Genomic DNA, 18,738 nt, shown 5'->3' with positions numbered 1-18,738 from the left:
AACAAAAATATAAAAAGAAAAAAATGTAAGTCCTATTACTGCACCTTTTTTTTTTAACATTACAGCCAGACCAATGGTTTTTTTTAAGCCAACCAGATATATCTTTGTTCGGCCAGTTCCTTTTAACTTATTAACTTTCGTTTTCATTCATTCGTTTATTCTAGACATATTTCCATAGACCTGCATGGTTTCTTAGTTTCTCTCGCGAGATCTGGCAACGTTGTATGCAAACATAAAAAAGCAGTATGCAAAACGTGCATTATCCATCGATGCGCTAGACGTCAGATTTAATGGCAGTGGGCCGGTTTCCCCGCCTGCTCTTAACACACAACTGCAAATCAGAAATCAGAGACCGAGACCTATCAGAATCAGAAGGCGATTACGGATGGATTGATAATTGATGTGGCACAATTTAAGCGATGCAGCAGAGACTGCGGGGGAGGAAAAAACAGCTTCGGGCTGCTGCCGAATCGAATGTTTCATTTGCGCAGCTGCATATCCCACTTCTGCAAAACTGACAGGGCTGCAGCATCAATACGTGTCTACTAGCCCCTCCACTGCATCCGTAACGAAACTCTCCTCCTACAGCCTCGGGTTGCCAGACAGAAGGCAGAAACCGGAGGAAACGCTTCTTCTAGTCGTGGAGACAAGGGAAGGAGAGCTGGTGCTTGACTGGGCAATTTGCAGCAGCTACAGTGGTCATCAGAGCTGCGCAGTGGTGGTGAAGGTTGGTCATGGTCGGACGGGGACTGTGGATATGTAAACCCCGATTTGGAAAGCGAGGGAGCAGACTCGGGGTTGTTCCCCTTCTGTGCGCAGCGGCGGCGTGTGCAGCCTTGTTGGCTCTGCTGTTTGTGGACTTCATCGAGTCATGGGTCACCTCCATCAGTATGAACACCGTGGTGGAGGCGCATGCCGGCATCATTCCCCCGCAGAGCGTCCCTCCGACCAGACCCGAGGAGTTCCTCCTCATGCCCAGCCCGCTTGTGTGCCAGCGTGCCAAGCCTTACCTCATCACCATGGTTACCTCGGCTCCTGCAAATCAGAGGGCCCGCCAAGCCATCAGGGACACCTGGGGTGGGGAGATAGAGGTGAGGGGCTTGCGGGTCATGACCCTCTTCATGGTAGGTGTGGCGTCTGATCCTGGACTGGCCAAGCTGCTAATAGAGGAGGCCAGAGAGCGAGGAGATCTGATTCAGGGGCGGTTTTTGGACACCTACTCCAATCTCACCCTGAAGACCCTATCCATGCTGGGCTGGGCCCGCCGGTTCTGCCCTCAGGCTCACTTCATGGCCAAAGTGGACGATGATGTCTTGTTCAACCCCAGCGCCCTCCTGCATTTCTTGAACAAAAGCCGCAACCCGTACGAACAAGGAGACCTGTACCTCGGCAGGGTGCATCTCCACGTTGCCCCGGACCGCGATCCAGACAGCAAGCACTACCTCCCTTCAGGGGCCTACCCTCCCTCCGTCTTTCCGGACTACTGCAGCGGTACAGCCTATGTTCTGTCCCGCTCTGCATTGCTCAAAATATCCCTGGCGGCCAATGCATCCCCCTTATCCACACCTCTGCCCCCCGAGGATGTCTTTGTGGGTCTGTGCGCACGGGCGGCTGGGGTGCTGCCCTCGCACTGCCCGCTGTTCTCTGGTGGCCCTGGTGTGCCATACGGGCGCTGCTGCTTTCAGGCCATGGTTTCCGTTCACCACATCCCACCCAGGGAGATGTTGCACTACTGGGCTGACGTCCATTCATCACCCCCCTGCTCCTGGCTGAGTGTGCGCGTCTCTCTGGGGATGTGCAAATTCAGAGCGATGCTGGGGTCAGTGCTGGGCCTAGAACAAGGGTTGTGAAGGTTGGTGAGAAGGAGAGCTGGACTCATTGGGGCTGTGCCTCGCTTCGATACTGTGAACAGCACAAGTGCTCTTCAGGCTGGTTAGAAAATATGTGACTTTATTTTTATAAGGTTTTTTTTTTAAACACTATTATTTATGTAACATGATGTTTTTTTTGCAGAAAATGGGACTATCAACTGGAAGTACGAAACATTGTAACACTAGTTTTTATCCTATTACCCGTCGTTATTTCATTGACTGTTGATGTATGTAGAGTAACCACACAGTATTGGCATGCTGATAATACAGCAAGGACATACAGCAGCTTATGTAATGAATGCACATTGGGCATTTCTACTTGCACACTCTGACTGCTACCTTCACATGTTTAACACCTGCGTAGTCGATCACCAGCTACTTCGATTGTAGATGTTAGTCTAATAAGATGCTTAAATGCATGATGTCTCCAAAACAGTAGATATCAAACCCACAGGCTTCATATACCCCGCAGGAACGGAGTTATGCTAATATTTATAACTATTTATGTTTAGGACTGGAAATCAATCACCTCAGTACAGGTTTGTATGACAGAAGATCTAGTCATGTGCATTTCAATGATAATATATGTACAACATTTTATCATTTGGACTGTAAAAACTGGAGACAGTGGTGAAGTTGTGTGATGGACAGTGGAGGATATTAGGTACTTTAAGCTCATCTCTTCTTCTTTGAAGGCTCAGTTATTCTGCTGTTTCTTATCACCGATACAACTAATGTGATACCCCACTATAATCCTTCCAAATATCAGTATTTAAAGCTTTTCTCTGTAACAATAATATTAAACATTAAGTTGAACTTGAATAACACCATTGTGCAATGCGGTCAGACTGGATTGGTCGCTCAGTAGGCCTATATATTCAAGTTTAGTTCCTGAGTGTAGTTCCAGGCAGTGCTGTCCCTCCTGCATTGTAAACACAGATAAAATCAGTGTCTTTACACTCAAGAGGAAATACCTGTATGAATTGATTACTCAGTCACCAATAAATCAATTTAAATATTAACCTAGGTTTTCCTGATGTCTTTTTCAGAGAAGAAACACACACGTACACATCAAATGTGTTACCTATTAACATTTTTTCACCTTTCCCCATGACCAATGTAGAAAAAGAGAGGTGAGTGGTGCCAGTCCCATTTGACAGTGTAATGTTTCACTACCACCAGAAAGCAGACGCTGGGAGCCAGGTTCCAAAGTCCTTTTTGTATTTCCTAGAGCATGAAAGACTAGCTTCACAGTTTTTCAAGTCTGTCCTAAAACTAGTCAGGTGTCCATATGAACACTGAGAGGGGTTTTCCTGACTGTAATCATCATGTTCTTAATCATCACTGCAGTCTCATGTTCAAATTGACTGTTAAAAGTCCTAGAAACAAGAATAGAAACCGTGGCATTAAAAAGACAGTAAAGACATTGTAAGTGAAGTGAACACAAGGAATGATAATAAGAAAAACCTGTATCATTGTTCATTTGGGCATATAATTGTTCTTTTGTGATGTGACCAATTATTTGAGCCTGTGGAAAGTACAGCGCAAGTCATTCCAAACGTATGTGCCACATTGACTGCACATTTAAGTTTCAAAGTGTGTGAATAATTGTGAAACCAGTTTCCCACAATTCATATCAACTGCCACAGTATAAATTCATTGTATTCATTCTGTAAGTCTGGTTGAGACAAGTCACAACAAATTACATCTACAAACAATTCAGTCACACTGATTTTAAAAATCAACAAACAGCATTTAAAATCTCACCAATTAGAACTGATTTGTGATTTGCACTGGAAATAGTGCCAGTTCAGAATAGGCATTAGAAACCTTTACAGCTAACCTAGCCTGTTAACTAATATAACTTTATTGCACTCAATGCATTTCTACTACTTTGTTAACAGAGGGAACATGTGAGTGCCAGTCAAACCACTTCCTCATTCTGAGTCACACTTTTTCTGTAACTGCAGAACATACATCTGAAACATGAATCTACAGGCTGTGCTCATGTCAACTTTTAATTCAGTTATTCTGTTAATGATTCATAGTAAATGAAAATGTAAGCAAATGTAAGCCTGTTTTACATTCAACCGTGATCTCTAACAACACTGAATTCAGAGGTCTGTTTATTTTGAGAACATATTTATATAAAATATTTGACATATGCTCAGCCACCAAAGCACTCCATTTGACAAGGTCAAGAAAAAAAACACAATTTAACACAAATTGGGGGTGACATCTATGCCAAACAAGGGACCTCACATTAGTTCATCCACCCATGTAGACAGGAAGTGCTTCAGGCTACAGGCATTAAATAGAATTGCCCTACCACTGCACTCAACATTGATCACAGATTAACAGATGACTTCATCCACAATTTCTACTGAATGTGTTTTTTTCACAGAGAGCAGTAGTGTGTCCTTTATTTGAAGTTCAGAGGTCACTCCCACAAAATGTCACTGGGTTTCTGGCTGCACAATGAGTTCTACTTTTCTATTTTTTGAATCTGTCCAGAGCTGATCTCTTGCTAGATAAGGCTGCCTTCTTCTCGCTTCTTTCTTTTTCCATCTTCACTTTGTCCTGCACAGTTTTCCGTATTATATCCTGTGAGATAAACAAGTCAGATGACAAGTTAGATTAGCCTAATGGTGCAGACATAGCAGAAAGACAATGTTTTTAGCTTTGTTATATTCTGAATTATTTACCCTCTGGTCCTCATGAGCCACTTGCTTCTTGCGCCTTTCAACATTGCCAGTAGAACTCCGACCTTTTTTCTTATACTTAGGAACAAATCTTTCTTTGGCAAGTGGGTCATAGCCCTGACAAAACAAAACATGATTTCCAGAGTTTGTTAAAAAAATAATACGTTTTGGGCATGCATCTTACAACAATGTAATATGTATCTTAAAATAAAATTTGATATGTGCCAACAAGATGACACTGACCAGAGCTTGGATCCTATCTTGGTGCCTTTGCTGAAAGGTGGCGTGATCAACGTGCCCCAGTTCAGTGGGATCCAGGCTGATAAGATCTGGCTGGATCTTATCCAGCAGGGCTTTAACCTCCCACTCTTGCCTCTGTTTTGCACTGCGGTATGGATTTGCATCTAGGCCATCAAAGTTAGGTTCACCCGAGCCTGTGAATGTAAATTAGGATGACAGAGGCAAAAAAGAAAAAACAACAAGTCATGAAGTTAATGCAGAGAAAAACGTAATGCATGGATTGTTATAGGGTTAAGTGATGGCAGCTCTTGCGTTTTTAGAATTTTAAAAAATAATTGTATTTTCACTTATCAGAAAGTACACACCACCTCATTAAGCTGAAATACCAGTTCATGTCAGACTGACCTAGTTATTGCATACTTGTTATTCAGTGTACTTTTTAATATGTAGGTGCAAGGTGAAATCGAGTCAGACCTGGTACAAGCATGCTGGTGAAACCATCTCCGTGCCCGACCCCGAGGACATCCTCAAAGGGACAGAATTGCAGACCCCACGCTGTTCCCCGAACCCTGTGAGCCATGTAGGGTTTAGTCACTGGAGAGCTCCACACGTCCCTGTACACCTGCAGGGAGACAGTTTTTACAGACACACATGAATTGATATGCAGGTGTAAGTTTAGCAGTATGTAAAGATAACAATGTCTAATCAGATTTTTTTTGTATTGTAGTTCAAAAGAAGACACTTGACACCTACAGGTCCACTAGTTTATCCCTTAATGAAAAGGGAAGTAAAATGTAACTGCAAATTCACAGAAAGTTAAAGTTAATGAAAAAGTTCTTTCAGAGCAATCCGCATATCAACAAATGCTTTTAAAGTGATACAAATAATTAAACGCTCATGGTGTCAGAACCAATTTTCCTCTTTAATTCATACCAAATTACTGGGGCTGCAACTAATGATTATTTTCATTATCAAAATATATAAAATCTAAGACATAGAAAAGCAGTAAAGTGTGACATTAATAATCTGTAAATATCAAATCTTTGACATTTTAGCTTTAATGACCTAAATAATTAACTGATTATCAATATAGTGGATTAATATTCCTTTCTCTTAATCTAACAATCAATCAAATAATCTTTGCAGATCTAAAAATTAAATATCTCTATACGGGACTTCCGTTAATGTGAAGTGAATGCTCTGTAACCAATGATAGTCACACTTCAATTTTTTTTACATTTCCTGTGCATGTGTTTTGCTGATAATGCAGATGTGTTCCTCAAAAGAAAAACTGCATCACTTCCTGTGCACCAGATCGTATTTCAATGATAAATCATTAAGCGTGCAGGGTGTAGGCGACAGTGACCTGAACAATATCCCCCGTGGCTGCAGACAGCAGACCCCTCTGGCTCAGAGACAAAGAAGATGCTCCAGCTGGGAGGAAGTATGACTTCAGTGGCTTGAAGGCCCTGATGTCATACACTTTCAGCTTTTTATCCATGCCAGATGTCACCATATATCTGCCAAAACAGGAGACAATGATATCAGAGTGCTCTCTGGTGGACAATGAGGAAACTGCAGTTCAGTCACACTGATTTTAAAAATCCCTAAACAGCATTAACTGCTCACAACAGAAAATATAGTTATTCAACATATAAATCTGCAAATAAGGATTTATTCTGTCAAAGAAGAACTTGTTCATCTTGTACCACACTCCAGTGTTAGCTGCAGGGTGCTAACACTATGAGTGCTACAATGTAGAGTTACATTAATGGAGGAGCGTGTGATACACTGCATGTATGAATAGACTACACTACTATTTGGTACTGTTAGAGCTAAACGATTTCTAACTGTGATTATTTTGACTGATTATTTTAACATGATGGAGACCTGTGCAAGATGATGTGACAATATTTAACTTGATGTAAGAAGACCCCCTCTCGCTTTTTTTCCCCAACAGCTGCTTTTGGAAAAACAAAATTGAAGTTACAACACATTTTGGGAATGTTTCCCTGAGATCGCGATAATCCCAGGAAAAGAGACACCTCATCTTGAAGCCAATCTCCAGTAAAAATGTTATATATTTTCATTAAAGCGGAACTTAAATCCCATATTTGTGTATCTCTCTCCTGTCAGGCAGTTAACACTTTTCAGTCTGTTTGAGCTCCTTATCAAATATGTGGCAGCTGTAATTTTTAGCAGCTTGACAGTCAATTTGGACCCCAGTCTGTTTCTGCAGTGAAGATGCTGGAAGGCACTATTCATGGATTTATTTCCCCCATGGGAGAAAAACATGGCAATACAAGCCTTCAGAAACTCCTGTAGCTTAAACTGAGTTAAAAAAAACAAAACACTTTTAGGGGTGACTGATTCCAACAAACTCTACAAACAACCTATAACACTCTCTGTAGCCAGCAAGCTCTCCATTCAAAAAGAATCTCTGACCTTGTGACCACATAACTGTCTAGTCCTTGAATATAAGACAACTCCCACTTCTTCAAATGTAACTTCGAGAATTAAATATCATTCTATATTCCGGCAAATATGATAACCATAAAAATGATTATCATTGAAGCTACGAGGCAACCTCTTGTTTCTCAGAGAAATAATAATCCATATTGTATTCAAGGACAAGTTCACAGAATTAAGATGACTCACGTGCCCGTCTTATCCACAGCGACAGAGCGCACGCCACCCTGGTGACAGAGCATCTTGACGAGAGCTTCTTTCTGGTTGGGTGACCAGAGGGTGACTGTGCCATTAGAGTGGCCGAGGTGGATGATGGCATTGTGAGGGTTCTGGCACATCACATCAAGCCGGCCAGTCTTGGTGCAGATAGCTGCCACCTCCTTTCCCACAGACACATCGAGGTACTGCAGGAAACTCGTGGAACTCTGAACACAAGAGGAAGAAGAGGAGGATTGAAGCTAAAGAAACACTCTCAACTGAGCCACTGATGTATAACACCTGGGTTCCGGGCAAAATCCACGATTCATAGATGATACATTTTAAGTATTCCTGACAAACATGCAATGGATCATGTGCAAAACCTGGAAAAGAAGTTTAATGAACCCACCGCTGTGGCTAGCAAGAAGTGGTAGGGGAGGAACTGCATACGAAGGACATCATTGAATTTGCGGATGCAGTGAAGCTCTATTCCGTTGGAGTCGTAGATGTAAAGCCACTTTTTCTGAGCCACTGCATACATGGTCTCACTGTGGAGCCACCTAAAACACACAGAATATTTTTATAATTACAGAAAGGGTGCTAAATATTGTTGATCGGTGAAGCTTTACAATTATTACGTAACGGTTGGGATGACTTACTTTACGTCATTGACAGACTCCATCACATTTATCTCACACGTCAGCTGTTTGGACTGCCAGTCTATACAAGCAATGTGGCCTCTTCTGCCACCAAGCAGCAGGTGACTGAAGGAAAGAAGACATCATTAACAAGAAGCAAACATCTAAAACACACAAACATCTTTACATAAAAACGTTGAGTTTGCAGAGTACTTAATTTAAATCATTAGCTGTAGCAGTTATTTGATTAAATTATTATATGTTGCCTTCCATTAACTCAGATTAACTCAGGTGATGTAAATATGAATACAAGACACACATCTGATATATTGTTTGTTTGAGTACAGAAATCGTGAACTGACCGTCCAGTCTTGCTGTAATCTACTCGATATGGTCCAAACTGAGACAGTTTCAGATTAAAATACTGAAGAGGAAGAAAGAGATAGGAAAAACATACATAATCAACAAATAGTCAGACTAAAAAACAAAAGACCTGTGAGCTCTTTAAATATAATTCAAACATTTGTCATGTCTGATGCATAAAAATATAATTATAAAGTAACATTAACTTGTTTCTTTCATGTACAAATCTTAAATGAGGTCTGACAACATTGAAAAGAAAAATACATTCAGAAACAGTTCAAAAGCAGCACGATGAACAAAAACTGAATTTGTAGACACAAATGACAAACGGAAATAACTGTTAATTATGAACTAAAAAGTAATCTCAGTTTTGTACCTTTCCCAAACATGATGTTCTATTAGTTTTGTGTTAAATGTGTTTTTATAACTAGAACATAATGCAATGACTGGGGAACACTCTGCCCTTTGTATTTGACACAATATTTCCAGTACACACACACACACACACACACACACACACACACATTACTCTGCATGTCTTGAATTTATGAAGATATTTTTTACATGAGAAACTTTTGACCCATTGATATAACTACTTTATCGTGACTTTCTTTTGTAAATTATTATTTAAAAGTGACATTTGATGGTAAATAAGGTCATAATAAATATTTTATAAATAGCTGGGTTTCTGCAGAATTCAACATGTTAAAAAGTTAAGACTTTTTTTTAGACCACATAGAGAGCAATTTAACACCAGTCATACCAGAGAGTATCAAAGTATGATGGAAAACCAGGAAGGACGGTTTGGTATAGAAGTATATAACAATAATTCCTGATGATATAATCAATTAATGTGACCAGGACCCAGACAAGTGACACAAAATATATGTGTATGTATATAAATGGATTAACCAATGACAAATGAATAACTTGATTTTTGAAAAATGAATTGCTTGTCAAGACTTTCAGACACATATGTAGATACCCTGAAATGAGGATGCAGCACAATGATGTCGGAGGTGCCTACACTAATGCCCAGTCAGGGTCCTACCTTTGACCCAGATGTTATATCCACAACATCAGCAATATCCTCCTGAGAGATGGTACAAGTGTCCTCATCTTCATCTCCTTCTAGAAACCTGAGATTAGAGGGCACACAACCAGATGTTTCAGCGATGACACGTTTGATAATTTAATCTCCATCAGCACTGTGACATGAAGGAGACAGCAGCTGTTAAAAGAAATTACCCTGCATCCTCTGGGAGTAGAAGGTCAAACCGGGCAGCTTCTTTCTGGGCCATTTCTGCGACTTCCTCTGAGCGAGTTATTACATCTTTCAGCTTCTTATGGTGGCGCCGAGGCTAGGATGAGAAGAATACATAAATGATGTGACAGCTTGTGGCAACAGCTAACTCCACTTACTCACCAGTAATTGTAAATAAGACACATTGTGGCGCTTACCTTTTTTGTTTTTTCTTTCCTCTTGAACTTCTGCACCCTGTCTGCTGGAATAGGGGCGGGCCCAGGGAAGGGGTCCGATTTCTGAGGGAGTATGAACAATAATCAGAGAAAATATACTGACTTTAATCAACATTATAATTCTGAGAATTATATTAATAAAACTTCATTACTGAAGGATGAAATTAGATATTTTTTGGCATCTACGGTATTGCACTGATATGGTGCAGTGTAAATACGATCTACTTCTAGTTATAAATGCTTAAAGCTGGAGTGGAGCAGGACTTTTGTCTCCCTCATCTGGCAGTGAGAATAAAGGGGGAGGGGGGGGGCGCTCAGCTGTAAATGCCTGACACAGGCATGCAGCAACACTCTCGTGCGCTCCCTCAGTCACTGGCACACAGAGAGGGAAGGTAAAAACTGATATGTCTTGATGGTCCATTGGCCCACCAGGATTTGTTCCAATATACATGATGAATACATTGTTTTGAGCATCACAGAAACCCTGTTAATGACTAATGAATGGCTAAAGATATCAGGCTCAATTTGGGGCAAATGTTAATAAAAAATTTGCACAAGATAATTATTATCAAGAATATTCCAGTTAATGAAGTTAGTGCTGTCACAAATCATGTGGCATCCTTTGATATTTCATTTGGAGCTGAAGCCATTATCAAATGACAGAACTAACTATTCATTTTATAATGTATTAAATGTTTACTAATGCTTTACACATACCCTGTTGTAGCTTGTCTTCAATAACAGTACATACAAAGTTTAAACTATATTAGAGCTGCAACGATGAGTCGTTCAACAGAAAATCAATCACCAACTACTCTGACAACTGAATAATCATTTTGGGCGATTTCTTCAGAGAGAATGTCAAAATTCTTCGTGTATCAAAATGTTCTGGTTACTTTAGTCTTTTGGATAATAAACTGATTATTAACTACTTTGGGTAGTGTCAGAGGTGCTTACCTTTATTAGGTGCAGCCATGATGAACTGCACAGCTTATGTGTTTGGAGTGCTTGTCAGATAAAATAAGACATTTAAAGATTTTGTCTCAAGGGAAACCATCAACAACATTTTACCATCTTACATACAATGATCCCAATGAGTCACACACTTTCTGATTTAAATATTGATTTAAAAGACAGCACTGGTATCAGATTGGCTCTAAGTATCCACAAATATCTAGACCACAAGTATTGGAATTGGTATGGGAAGGGGGAAAGGTTGAATTAGTGCATCCCTGTTTGCAGACCTCTTGTGTTTAAATACACTCGTTTTGACTGTATTGATTGTTTTCATTGGGACAAAATCTGGCTGATTTTTAACCCCCACATTAGGCTCAAGGTTTGCAAGTTGTTGCAAACTTCAGTGAGTTAATGCTGATTGACAAACAACAATCACTTTCATTCTCTTACGCCTGATATTGATTTCTCCTCTTCTTGCTTTCTTTTCTTTCCTTTCTGTGTCTCTTGCTCGTCCTCCTGCTGCTGAGCAGCTTCACTCTTTTCTTCGTCTTCTCCCACTTTGTTTTCATCTTTCTCCTCTTTTTCCTTCAGTTCATCCCAGTATCGAGCAGGAGGCTGTCAGAAAAGGAGAAAACGATGTGATAGGTTAGCAGCAGCAGAGAGTTTATAGTATTTATTTATCCTCAGAAACAGGGTCAGCTCGACTCAGGACCCTGTTTGACTTACATCGGTGCTACAGCAAACACTGAGTTAAACAGGACTTAGTGTCCGTCAGTTTTAATGGCACAGCAATAGTCAGTCTTATTTGTCAGCAATAAAACCATGACACCGTTACGGTAATGGCCTCTTACTTATTTATTCACAATTACCTTTTTCTTTTTCCCCACGTGTGAATCTTTTAACGTTGCCTCGCCGACGGACGCCATCTTTTTTGTATACGTTTTTTCTTCTTCTTCTTTTTCGGGGGTTTAAAGAGCGGCTTTGCATCCTTGGTGTTGCAGTACTGCCATCTACTGGACTCAGTCGACGCCTTCAGTTTCCAATTTGTCATTTTATTCCTATCAGTCCTGCTCTCTTAAGAAAGCTGACCAGCCCTGTTTACTCTCACACTTATCTTCCCATTCCCTCCATCATATCCTTTTCTTTCTGAGGTATATTTTCTGTAGTTAACAAGTCCATGCTCTTCTGTTTCTGGTACCAATCTCCTCTTTTCTATTTCTGCCCCTATTTCTTGTAATACCCACTCTATTTGTATTGCATGTAGTTGTATTTCCCATATTCTTTGATCCCAGTGCTGCTGCCACTTCATTGACACACCACTCTGCAACTGGATACTGGACTTTCTTACAGGCAGGCCACAGTCAGTAGGAATAGGAAAGAGAACATCCTGCAGCATCACACTGAAGCTTTGTGCTTGGCCCTGTCATGTTCACACTGCTCACACATGACTGCACTGCCAGGTTCAGCTCAAATCACATCATAAAATTTGCAGATGAGACTACAGTGGTCAGTCTCATCACTAACAATGACGACACACTGTACAGAGAAGAGGTGGAGCAACAACAAAAACCTCTCCCTAAATGTGGAGAAAACCAATGAGATGGTCCTGGACTACAGGAGAGGCAGCAATGAGCACCCCCCGCTGACCATCAACGGTACGTTAGTTGAAAGGGTTCCTGTGAGTGCACATTGCAGATGACATCACCTGGTCCACAAACACCACTGCTCTCACCAAAAAAGCCCAGCTGCATCCTTACTCCCTGCAGAGACTGAAAAAGGGCCAAATCCCCTCCTTCAATCATGACAACAGAGGGACAATAGAAAGCATCCTGACCCACTGCATTACTGTCTGGTATGGCAACTGCTCTGCGGCATACAAGAAGATCCTGCAAAGAGGTGTATGATATAAGTGACAATAAACTAAACTGACTGAACTCAATTATTTTGAAAGGTTAATTTGGGTGTCCATGTTTTCGTTTTTTAACAGCTTGTTTATCTAGCTTGTCCACACTCTTATTTTCCATAATGCCCATGCATGCAGGAAAACAAAGGGAGGTGACCACAGTGCCTTGTTTTATTACTTGTGAATGTGTTCCCATTTTTTCAAACAGCACGTACTGGGGATTACTGGATGTGCCTGGCTTTATGCTGTACAGAACAAATGCTGAGTCACTACAGATCAGCACTCTCTTAGGTTTGGCTTTTTCAAACTACTTCAAAGCTATTCAAATAGTATACCACTCAACCCCACCTACACTTAAGAAATTTGATTACTTCTGACTATGTTTATTTTTTATTAACTTTTTATTTTTCAAATGCACCTATAATGAAGTAATTAATAAAACAAAGTATTTTAGGAACGTACATTATTGTTTGGCATTCCTTATAATAAAATAATTACCTGATTACCTGACTTGATTTATTTAGTTGGACTGATACTGATAGTATGATAAAACAAGCAGCCTAGATCCTTACTAAGGGTCAACTCTTGAAGATTCAGTTACATTTTGTCGTGGACGAACTATGTAATATTGTTGCTGTTGCTAAATCACCGTAAACATATCTTGATATTTCTATAATGCTATTTTGTGTACTAATCGGCCTCACATGCACAGTATTTGCAAGTAGTAATTACTGTAGACTGTTTAATAAATATTAAATTGTGACCCAGGCTGCCCACCCATATGTTGTGCATTTCCATTTCAAAACTTCCACAATGCTGAGAAAAAGCATTATACAATGTTTCTGCCAAGTTGTGAAATTCTAGAGCACAAAGTAAGTCTTCATCTGAAAGTCAGTTAAAATATAGAATATGTATTTCCTTGTGTGACATGTTTTGAAAGTGATCCTTTCCCTCACGAGCTCCTTAGCTTCTTATCTGTTTTTGTGTTTGTCCCTAATAGCCAGCAACCAAAGTTACCACTGCTCATGACCTTTGGGTTAGTTCTCTTTTACTCTAGATTCACTGAAAAGATTATTCATTTACACAGGAAACGTGCACTTCACAGACACACTGCACTTTATTTTGCCAGAACAGGACAGATTGAAGACGAACAGCAAAGACGAAGCTTTTAATAGTCTTCTTGCAGTATATTGTAGTTTTATCTCAAAGGAATTTTAAAGGAGAAAGAATAGCATGTGTTTTGAGTTTAAGCCAAGTGCACAGTTCCCAAGTGACTGGAGTTGTTTAAACGCGCATACCATTCATACAATGTGTAACCAAGGCAAAGCAATGAGGCTGCTGGGCCTCAAGGTTGGACAAAAGCTGAATCAGATGAAATCTTTATGAATTAGGCATAAAGCTACCATGCATGTTCTGTATGTTAAAGACCTGATAAATCTTGCAGGACAGGAAGGAGTAGAACTTTCTTATCACCTCTGGGACCAAGAGTACAATTACAATGGGGAGAGTGTTATGTAACAAGAAGAGACAGGAAGCAAAATAGTTTGCTGGTCAGGGAAGAATAACAGAGGGAGACAAGAAAAGGATCAGACGCAGAAACAACAGAGCAGCAGCAGCAATCGGCTTGTCCTTCACTCCAAACAAGGTATGTTTAATGTGATACTCTAAATTTGTTTTCTAAATCTGCATGTGCTTTACTTTCAAATGGGGTTTATTACTCGTTAAACATGTAGTGCAGAGTTTATGAGCATGGATTTCTGTCTGGAAATAACACAATCCTTTATTTATTTGTGCCTCTCTCTTCTATCCTTCCTTTCTCTCCTCTCAACCCCAACCGGTCGAGGCAGATGGCCGCCCACTCTGAGTCTGGTTCTGCCTGAGGTTTCTTCCTGTTAAAAGGGAGTTTTTTTGCCACTGTTGCCAAGTGCTTGCTCATGTGGGAATGTTGGGTCTCTTTAAAGTTAAAACCTGAAGAGTTTGGTTTAGAACCTACTCTATGTGTAAAGTGCCTTGAGATAACGCTGTTGTTATCTCTAACGCTGTTGTTATACAAATAAAGATTGATTGATTGATTGATTGATTGAATTAACTTGTACTTGTACACTCAGTCAACATGTAGTGACATTCAAAAGTTTAGAAACCCCTACCCCATTCTCTTAAATGAGAAAGTGTGTCCAAGCTTTTGAATGTTATGAGAGGGACATTCGTGTTCTCTTCATTTTAAACTATGACATATTTTTTCAGTTTATTTTTTACTGTGCATCTATTCTGTATGATTGACGGTATTTTCTCTTACTTTGTATAGGTACTTGTAGTTTGTATAATCTTACATATTTTGATTGTTGTGCACCACAACACCAAGGCAAATCTAATCTGCAATAAACCTGATTGTGCTCGTTTCCCCTCAAATTGCTCCAATCTCAATATTATTTTTTTTTATTTTTAAGATGGATTCACCTCCTCGACCAGAGCTGTTTGATTTCCATGGAGTTGGCATGACCCACTATTTCACAGACAACTGGGAGAACATTCAAAACTTTCAGGCCAGGCCAGATGATATACTTATTGCAACATACCCCAAAGCAGGTATGTCCAGAATCTCTTAAATATCTGCATAGAAATGAGTAGACGCCGGTCACAGGTCAGTCTCTAAATGCTTTACTAATAAAGACGGGGGACATCTCCCAGGTTTCACTGTCAAAACATGGTTGAAACAACTATAAAGTTAAAGAAAAAAACATGCATTGCTGATCCAATCCAAAGTCTTTAGAGTGGCCTTTCATATTGGGGTGGTCATATGCAGTCTGCTACAGAGGAGAATGGGGGAGTGCATTATTACCAGTAAGGTGGGTCCTTGACAAAACGCAAGGGAAGTAGCTTTGTTAGCATCCGTTCTTGCCACTGTTCAAGCAACTACTGTGCATTAAGAAATCCTAATAAGCAGAGATATCCAATCTGGTATCACAAGACTAAGAGGTGAGGGGTGAGGATCATATTGGGTCCCTGTCCATAGAGTACTGTCTCTAAATTGTACAGTCCTGCTCCATACGAAAAGTGTCCTGAGATAACTTTGGTTGTGATTTGGCACTATATAAATAAAATTGACTTGGCTTGACATGACTATTTCTTTCTGCTCTTTTATCTTTCAGGGACCACGTGGGTCTCATACATCCTTGACCTGCTGTATTTTGGCCAGGCATCTCCAGAGCGTCAGACATCCATGCCGATCTATGAAAGAGTGCCTTTCTTGGAGATCTGTCACCCACGTTTTGAGTCAGGTTGAATAGAAAATATCACATCACACATGTTTACTTCATGTTTAATTTAATACTGTGATAGCAACTACATTTTTCCCAAATCAATAAGCTAAATCTTTGGCAATGGGTTACATGAGATTATGTTGTCTAGTAGGGGTTGTTTAATAGTAAATATGGTTATTGCATTTGCCTTATCCATCATATTGCAGAAGTGCTATTCTCATCATCATTATGTTTGTAAACACATCCTGTGTTACATTGTAATATATTTTTTTTAAATTGTGAATGGTGTACAGGATCACAGTGTTGCTCTCTCCATCTTCACATCTTCATCCAGGGAAAGATCTGGCAGACAAGCTTGTCACCTCTCCTCGACTCATTAAAACTCATTTTCCAGTCCAGTTTGTGCCGAAGTCCTTTTGGGAGCAAAACTGCAAGGTACCGTAGCCTGTGTGTTATTTCCATTCTAAACATATGATCACAAGAAGCTGAGGCTAAGTAACTTCAGCTACATAAAGGTCTCATATTTCGTTTAAAGGCTAAATGATGACAAACAGAGCAATCTTTAACATGTCTACATTTATCCTTACCAAACACTCATGTTTCATGTAACATTGAATTAGTCTTAGATGAATAATGTCTCTTCTTTTCCTCTAGATAGTCTATGTGGCTCGAAACGCCAAGGACAATCTGGTTTCTTATTTCCACTTTGATCGTATGAACATGGTTCAGCCAGAACCTGGAGACTGGAGCAACTTCTTCCAGAAATTCATGGAGGGAAAGAGTATGTACAGAATGAGAAGCAATGTGTTGTTTTCATTGGAACAGAGATGCATATATTTCCTCAACACACTGGAAGTGCTTTCATGTATTGTTTTATTTCTTCAGTGGTGTTTGGCTCCTGGTATGACCATGTGAACGGCTGGTGGAAGAAGAAACAGACTTATCCAAATATCCATTACATGTTCTTTGAGGATATGGTTGAGGTTATTTTATTTATTTATTTATTTTTGGGTTGTCTGTGCTCATGTTTGTTTGTGCTGTAGCTTTCAATATGGAATTTTGTTTGTGTTTCCAGGATACAGGACGGGAAATAGACAAACTCTGCTGCTTTCTTGGTTTGTCTCCTTCAGCCGAGGAGAAGAACAGAATTGCAGGTGGGGTGCAGTTTGATAATATGAAGAAGAACAGCATGGTCAACTATTCTACGTTGGGAGTTATGCATCAGAACATTTCTCCCTTCTTGAGAAAAGGTAACCTAATGAATAAATAATGAAATGTGTGTGACAAGAAAAAATACAGCTGCAAAACCTGACTGTTTCTTTGTGGTTCGTCAGGAAAAGTTGGTGACTGGAAGAACCACTTCACTGCAGCTCAGATTGAAGAGTTTGATGTTGACTACAAGAAAAAGATGACGGATACCACTCTTCAGTTCCGCACTGAAATTTAAACAGTACTGAACAGACTGTGTATGAGAAAAGTTAAAAATGGTCATTTTATAGCTGATATTATCTTATTTAGACCTGAGAACTGCAAATTATTAAGACAAAAGATATCAAATTCTTTAAAAACTATAGGCTGTGCTATATCTGTATAAATCACAAATATTAACCAATGATGTAATTATCCAAATACATTCTTAAAGAAAACATTTAGACTGAGTTTGTATCATATCTCTGTATGACTATATACTGCACAATTTATACTGAAGCTCTCAAATGAGACAGAAATCTGTGATCATTAACCCAAAGGTGTTTATCTGTCTAAATTTAGTCTGCCGTTTCTTGTCCTTGATTATAAGTAGGGTTTGTATTTTCATGGTATATTCGTAATAAAACAATAATAAAACTTGTTCTTCTTGTTCACTAGTGTTCAATTTCATTATCTGTGTAAGACAATAAAAATGCCTCTCACCTGCCATAAACCCCCAGGACCCCCAGAGAATTTAAGAGCCAGTCTGAAATAGTTGTCATTACTGAGCTTTTTAAGACATCAAAGGTCTATCTAATATGGTATATCTCCTTCACCTCTACTACTCTTCAGGGACAACCTCCTGTTAGGGAATTTTCCATCATTTCCATCAATCATTGGCATACTGGGTCAAACTAGGCTTTGTGGTCATCGCAAGGCCACACCAAATCCCGACTCTGAGACACTGTCTCCCCTTGAGATAGTAGTAGGCAGTGAGGCTAGGTCAAATGTCGTCCATTCAATTTAATGTTGTATTGTTGTCCTTATTAATAGAAATATTGTAATATTATTTAGTGCACATATAAATGTCTTTTATATCAAGAGATGATAAGTGTAATTTAAAGCTACTCTTACCTTTCTTGCATTTCACACAGCACTTTGGAAATACTTGAACAGCAACAACCCCTCCTCCCTCCTATGTCCCACCCCCGCACCTCCCTTCGCCTCCACTCCATTACCTTATTAATAGCATTTTAACCTAAACAAAAAAATGTGTAAAAATGTAACAAAGGTAAGGGTAGCTTTAAGTAGTCTATGGGTTGAGAAGGAAAATGTAAAAAAATGTCACAATTGCCCCCAGCCTCCCCTACATCTATTTCTGTCCCTGCTTCCTGCTACAGCTCATCAATATATTAACAAATGATCGATCAAAGGAGGAAAAAAGCAAGCAAACAAACAAAAACTCCAGTG

General features: G+C 39.8%; 3 protein-coding genes across 4 annotated transcripts; 2 read left to right on the top strand and 1 right to left on the bottom strand.

The window, feature by feature from the left end:
- The first annotated feature begins 637 nt into the window (after positions 1 to 637).
- On the top strand, positions 638 to 1,995 carry b3galt4 (UDP-Gal:betaGlcNAc beta 1,3-galactosyltransferase, polypeptide 4). The gene has a single exon (XM_053317594.1). It carries the CDS (start codon positions 735 to 737, stop codon positions 1,848 to 1,850), a length of 1,116 nt encoding a protein of 371 aa, XP_053173569.1. The 5' UTR covers positions 638 to 734; the 3' UTR covers positions 1,851 to 1,995.
- Positions 1,996 to 3,996: 2,001 nt separating this feature from the next.
- wdr46 (WD repeat domain 46) lies at positions 3,997 to 11,844 on the bottom strand. The gene is made up of 14 exons (XM_053317591.1): positions 11,787 to 11,844; positions 11,368 to 11,532; positions 9,943 to 10,023; positions 9,730 to 9,842; positions 9,533 to 9,620; positions 8,481 to 8,542; positions 8,140 to 8,244; positions 7,890 to 8,040; positions 7,472 to 7,707; positions 6,180 to 6,333; positions 5,288 to 5,435; positions 4,817 to 5,007; positions 4,577 to 4,690; positions 3,997 to 4,475 (listed from the first exon to the last, which is right to left on the bottom strand). The coding sequence occupies exons 1-14, from the start codon at positions 11,841 to 11,843 to the stop codon at positions 4,365 to 4,367; spliced, it is 1,776 nt and encodes a 591-aa protein (XP_053173566.1). The 5' UTR covers position 11,844; the 3' UTR covers positions 3,997 to 4,364.
- Positions 11,845 to 13,851: 2,007 nt separating this feature from the next.
- LOC128357282 (cytosolic sulfotransferase 3-like) lies at positions 13,852 to 17,965 on the top strand. Of its 2 annotated transcripts, none has more exons than XM_053317598.1 (8): positions 13,852 to 13,856; positions 15,268 to 15,406; positions 15,970 to 16,098; positions 16,415 to 16,515; positions 16,735 to 16,861; positions 16,966 to 17,063; positions 17,156 to 17,330; positions 17,415 to 17,965. In XM_053317598.1, exons 2-8 carry the CDS (start codon positions 15,268 to 15,270, stop codon positions 17,525 to 17,527), a joined length of 882 nt encoding a protein of 293 aa, XP_053173573.1. In that variant the 5' UTR covers positions 13,852 to 13,856; the 3' UTR covers positions 17,528 to 17,965. The 2 variants fall into 2 exon arrangements, with proteins under 2 accessions (XP_053173573.1, XP_053173574.1); XM_053317599.1 differs by lacking the exon at positions 13,852 to 13,856 and adding an exon at positions 14,348 to 14,465.
- Positions 17,966 to 18,738: the final 773 nt, after the last annotated feature.

This window comes from Scomber japonicus, chromosome 4, assembly GCF_027409825.1.
Source record: "Scomber japonicus isolate fScoJap1 chromosome 4, fScoJap1.pri, whole genome shotgun sequence".
Taxonomy (NCBI): Eukaryota; Metazoa; Chordata; class Actinopteri; order Scombriformes; family Scombridae; genus Scomber; species Scomber japonicus.
This window is presented reverse-complemented; position numbering and strand designations above follow the sequence as displayed.

Excerpts from the sequence above, each read along its gene's own strand:
- b3galt4 (XM_053317594.1), top strand. The coding sequence starts at position 735 with ATGGTCGGACGGGGACTGTGGATATGTAAACCCCGATTTGGAAAGCGA.
- wdr46 (XM_053317591.1), bottom strand. The coding sequence starts at position 11,843 with ATGGCGTCCGTCGGCGAGGCAACGTTAAAAGATTCACACGTGGGGAAA. Across the intron at positions 9,621-9,729 it reads CTACTCCCAGAGGATGCAGG|GTTTCTAGAAGGAGATGAAG; the intron begins GTAATTTCTTTT and ends CTCTAATCTCAG. Across the intron at positions 7,708-7,889 it reads ACTTCTTGCTAGCCACAGCG|AGTTCCACGAGTTTCCTGCA; the intron begins GTGGGTTCATTA and ends TCTTGTGTTCAG.
- LOC128357282 (XM_053317598.1), top strand. The coding sequence starts at position 15,268 with ATGGATTCACCTCCTCGACCAGAGCTGTTTGATTTCCATGGAGTTGGC. Across the intron at positions 16,516-16,734 it reads TTTGGGAGCAAAACTGCAAG|ATAGTCTATGTGGCTCGAAA; the intron begins GTACCGTAGCCT and ends CTTTTCCTCTAG. Across the intron at positions 17,331-17,414 it reads TTCTCCCTTCTTGAGAAAAG|GAAAAGTTGGTGACTGGAAG; the intron begins GTAACCTAATGA and ends GTGGTTCGTCAG.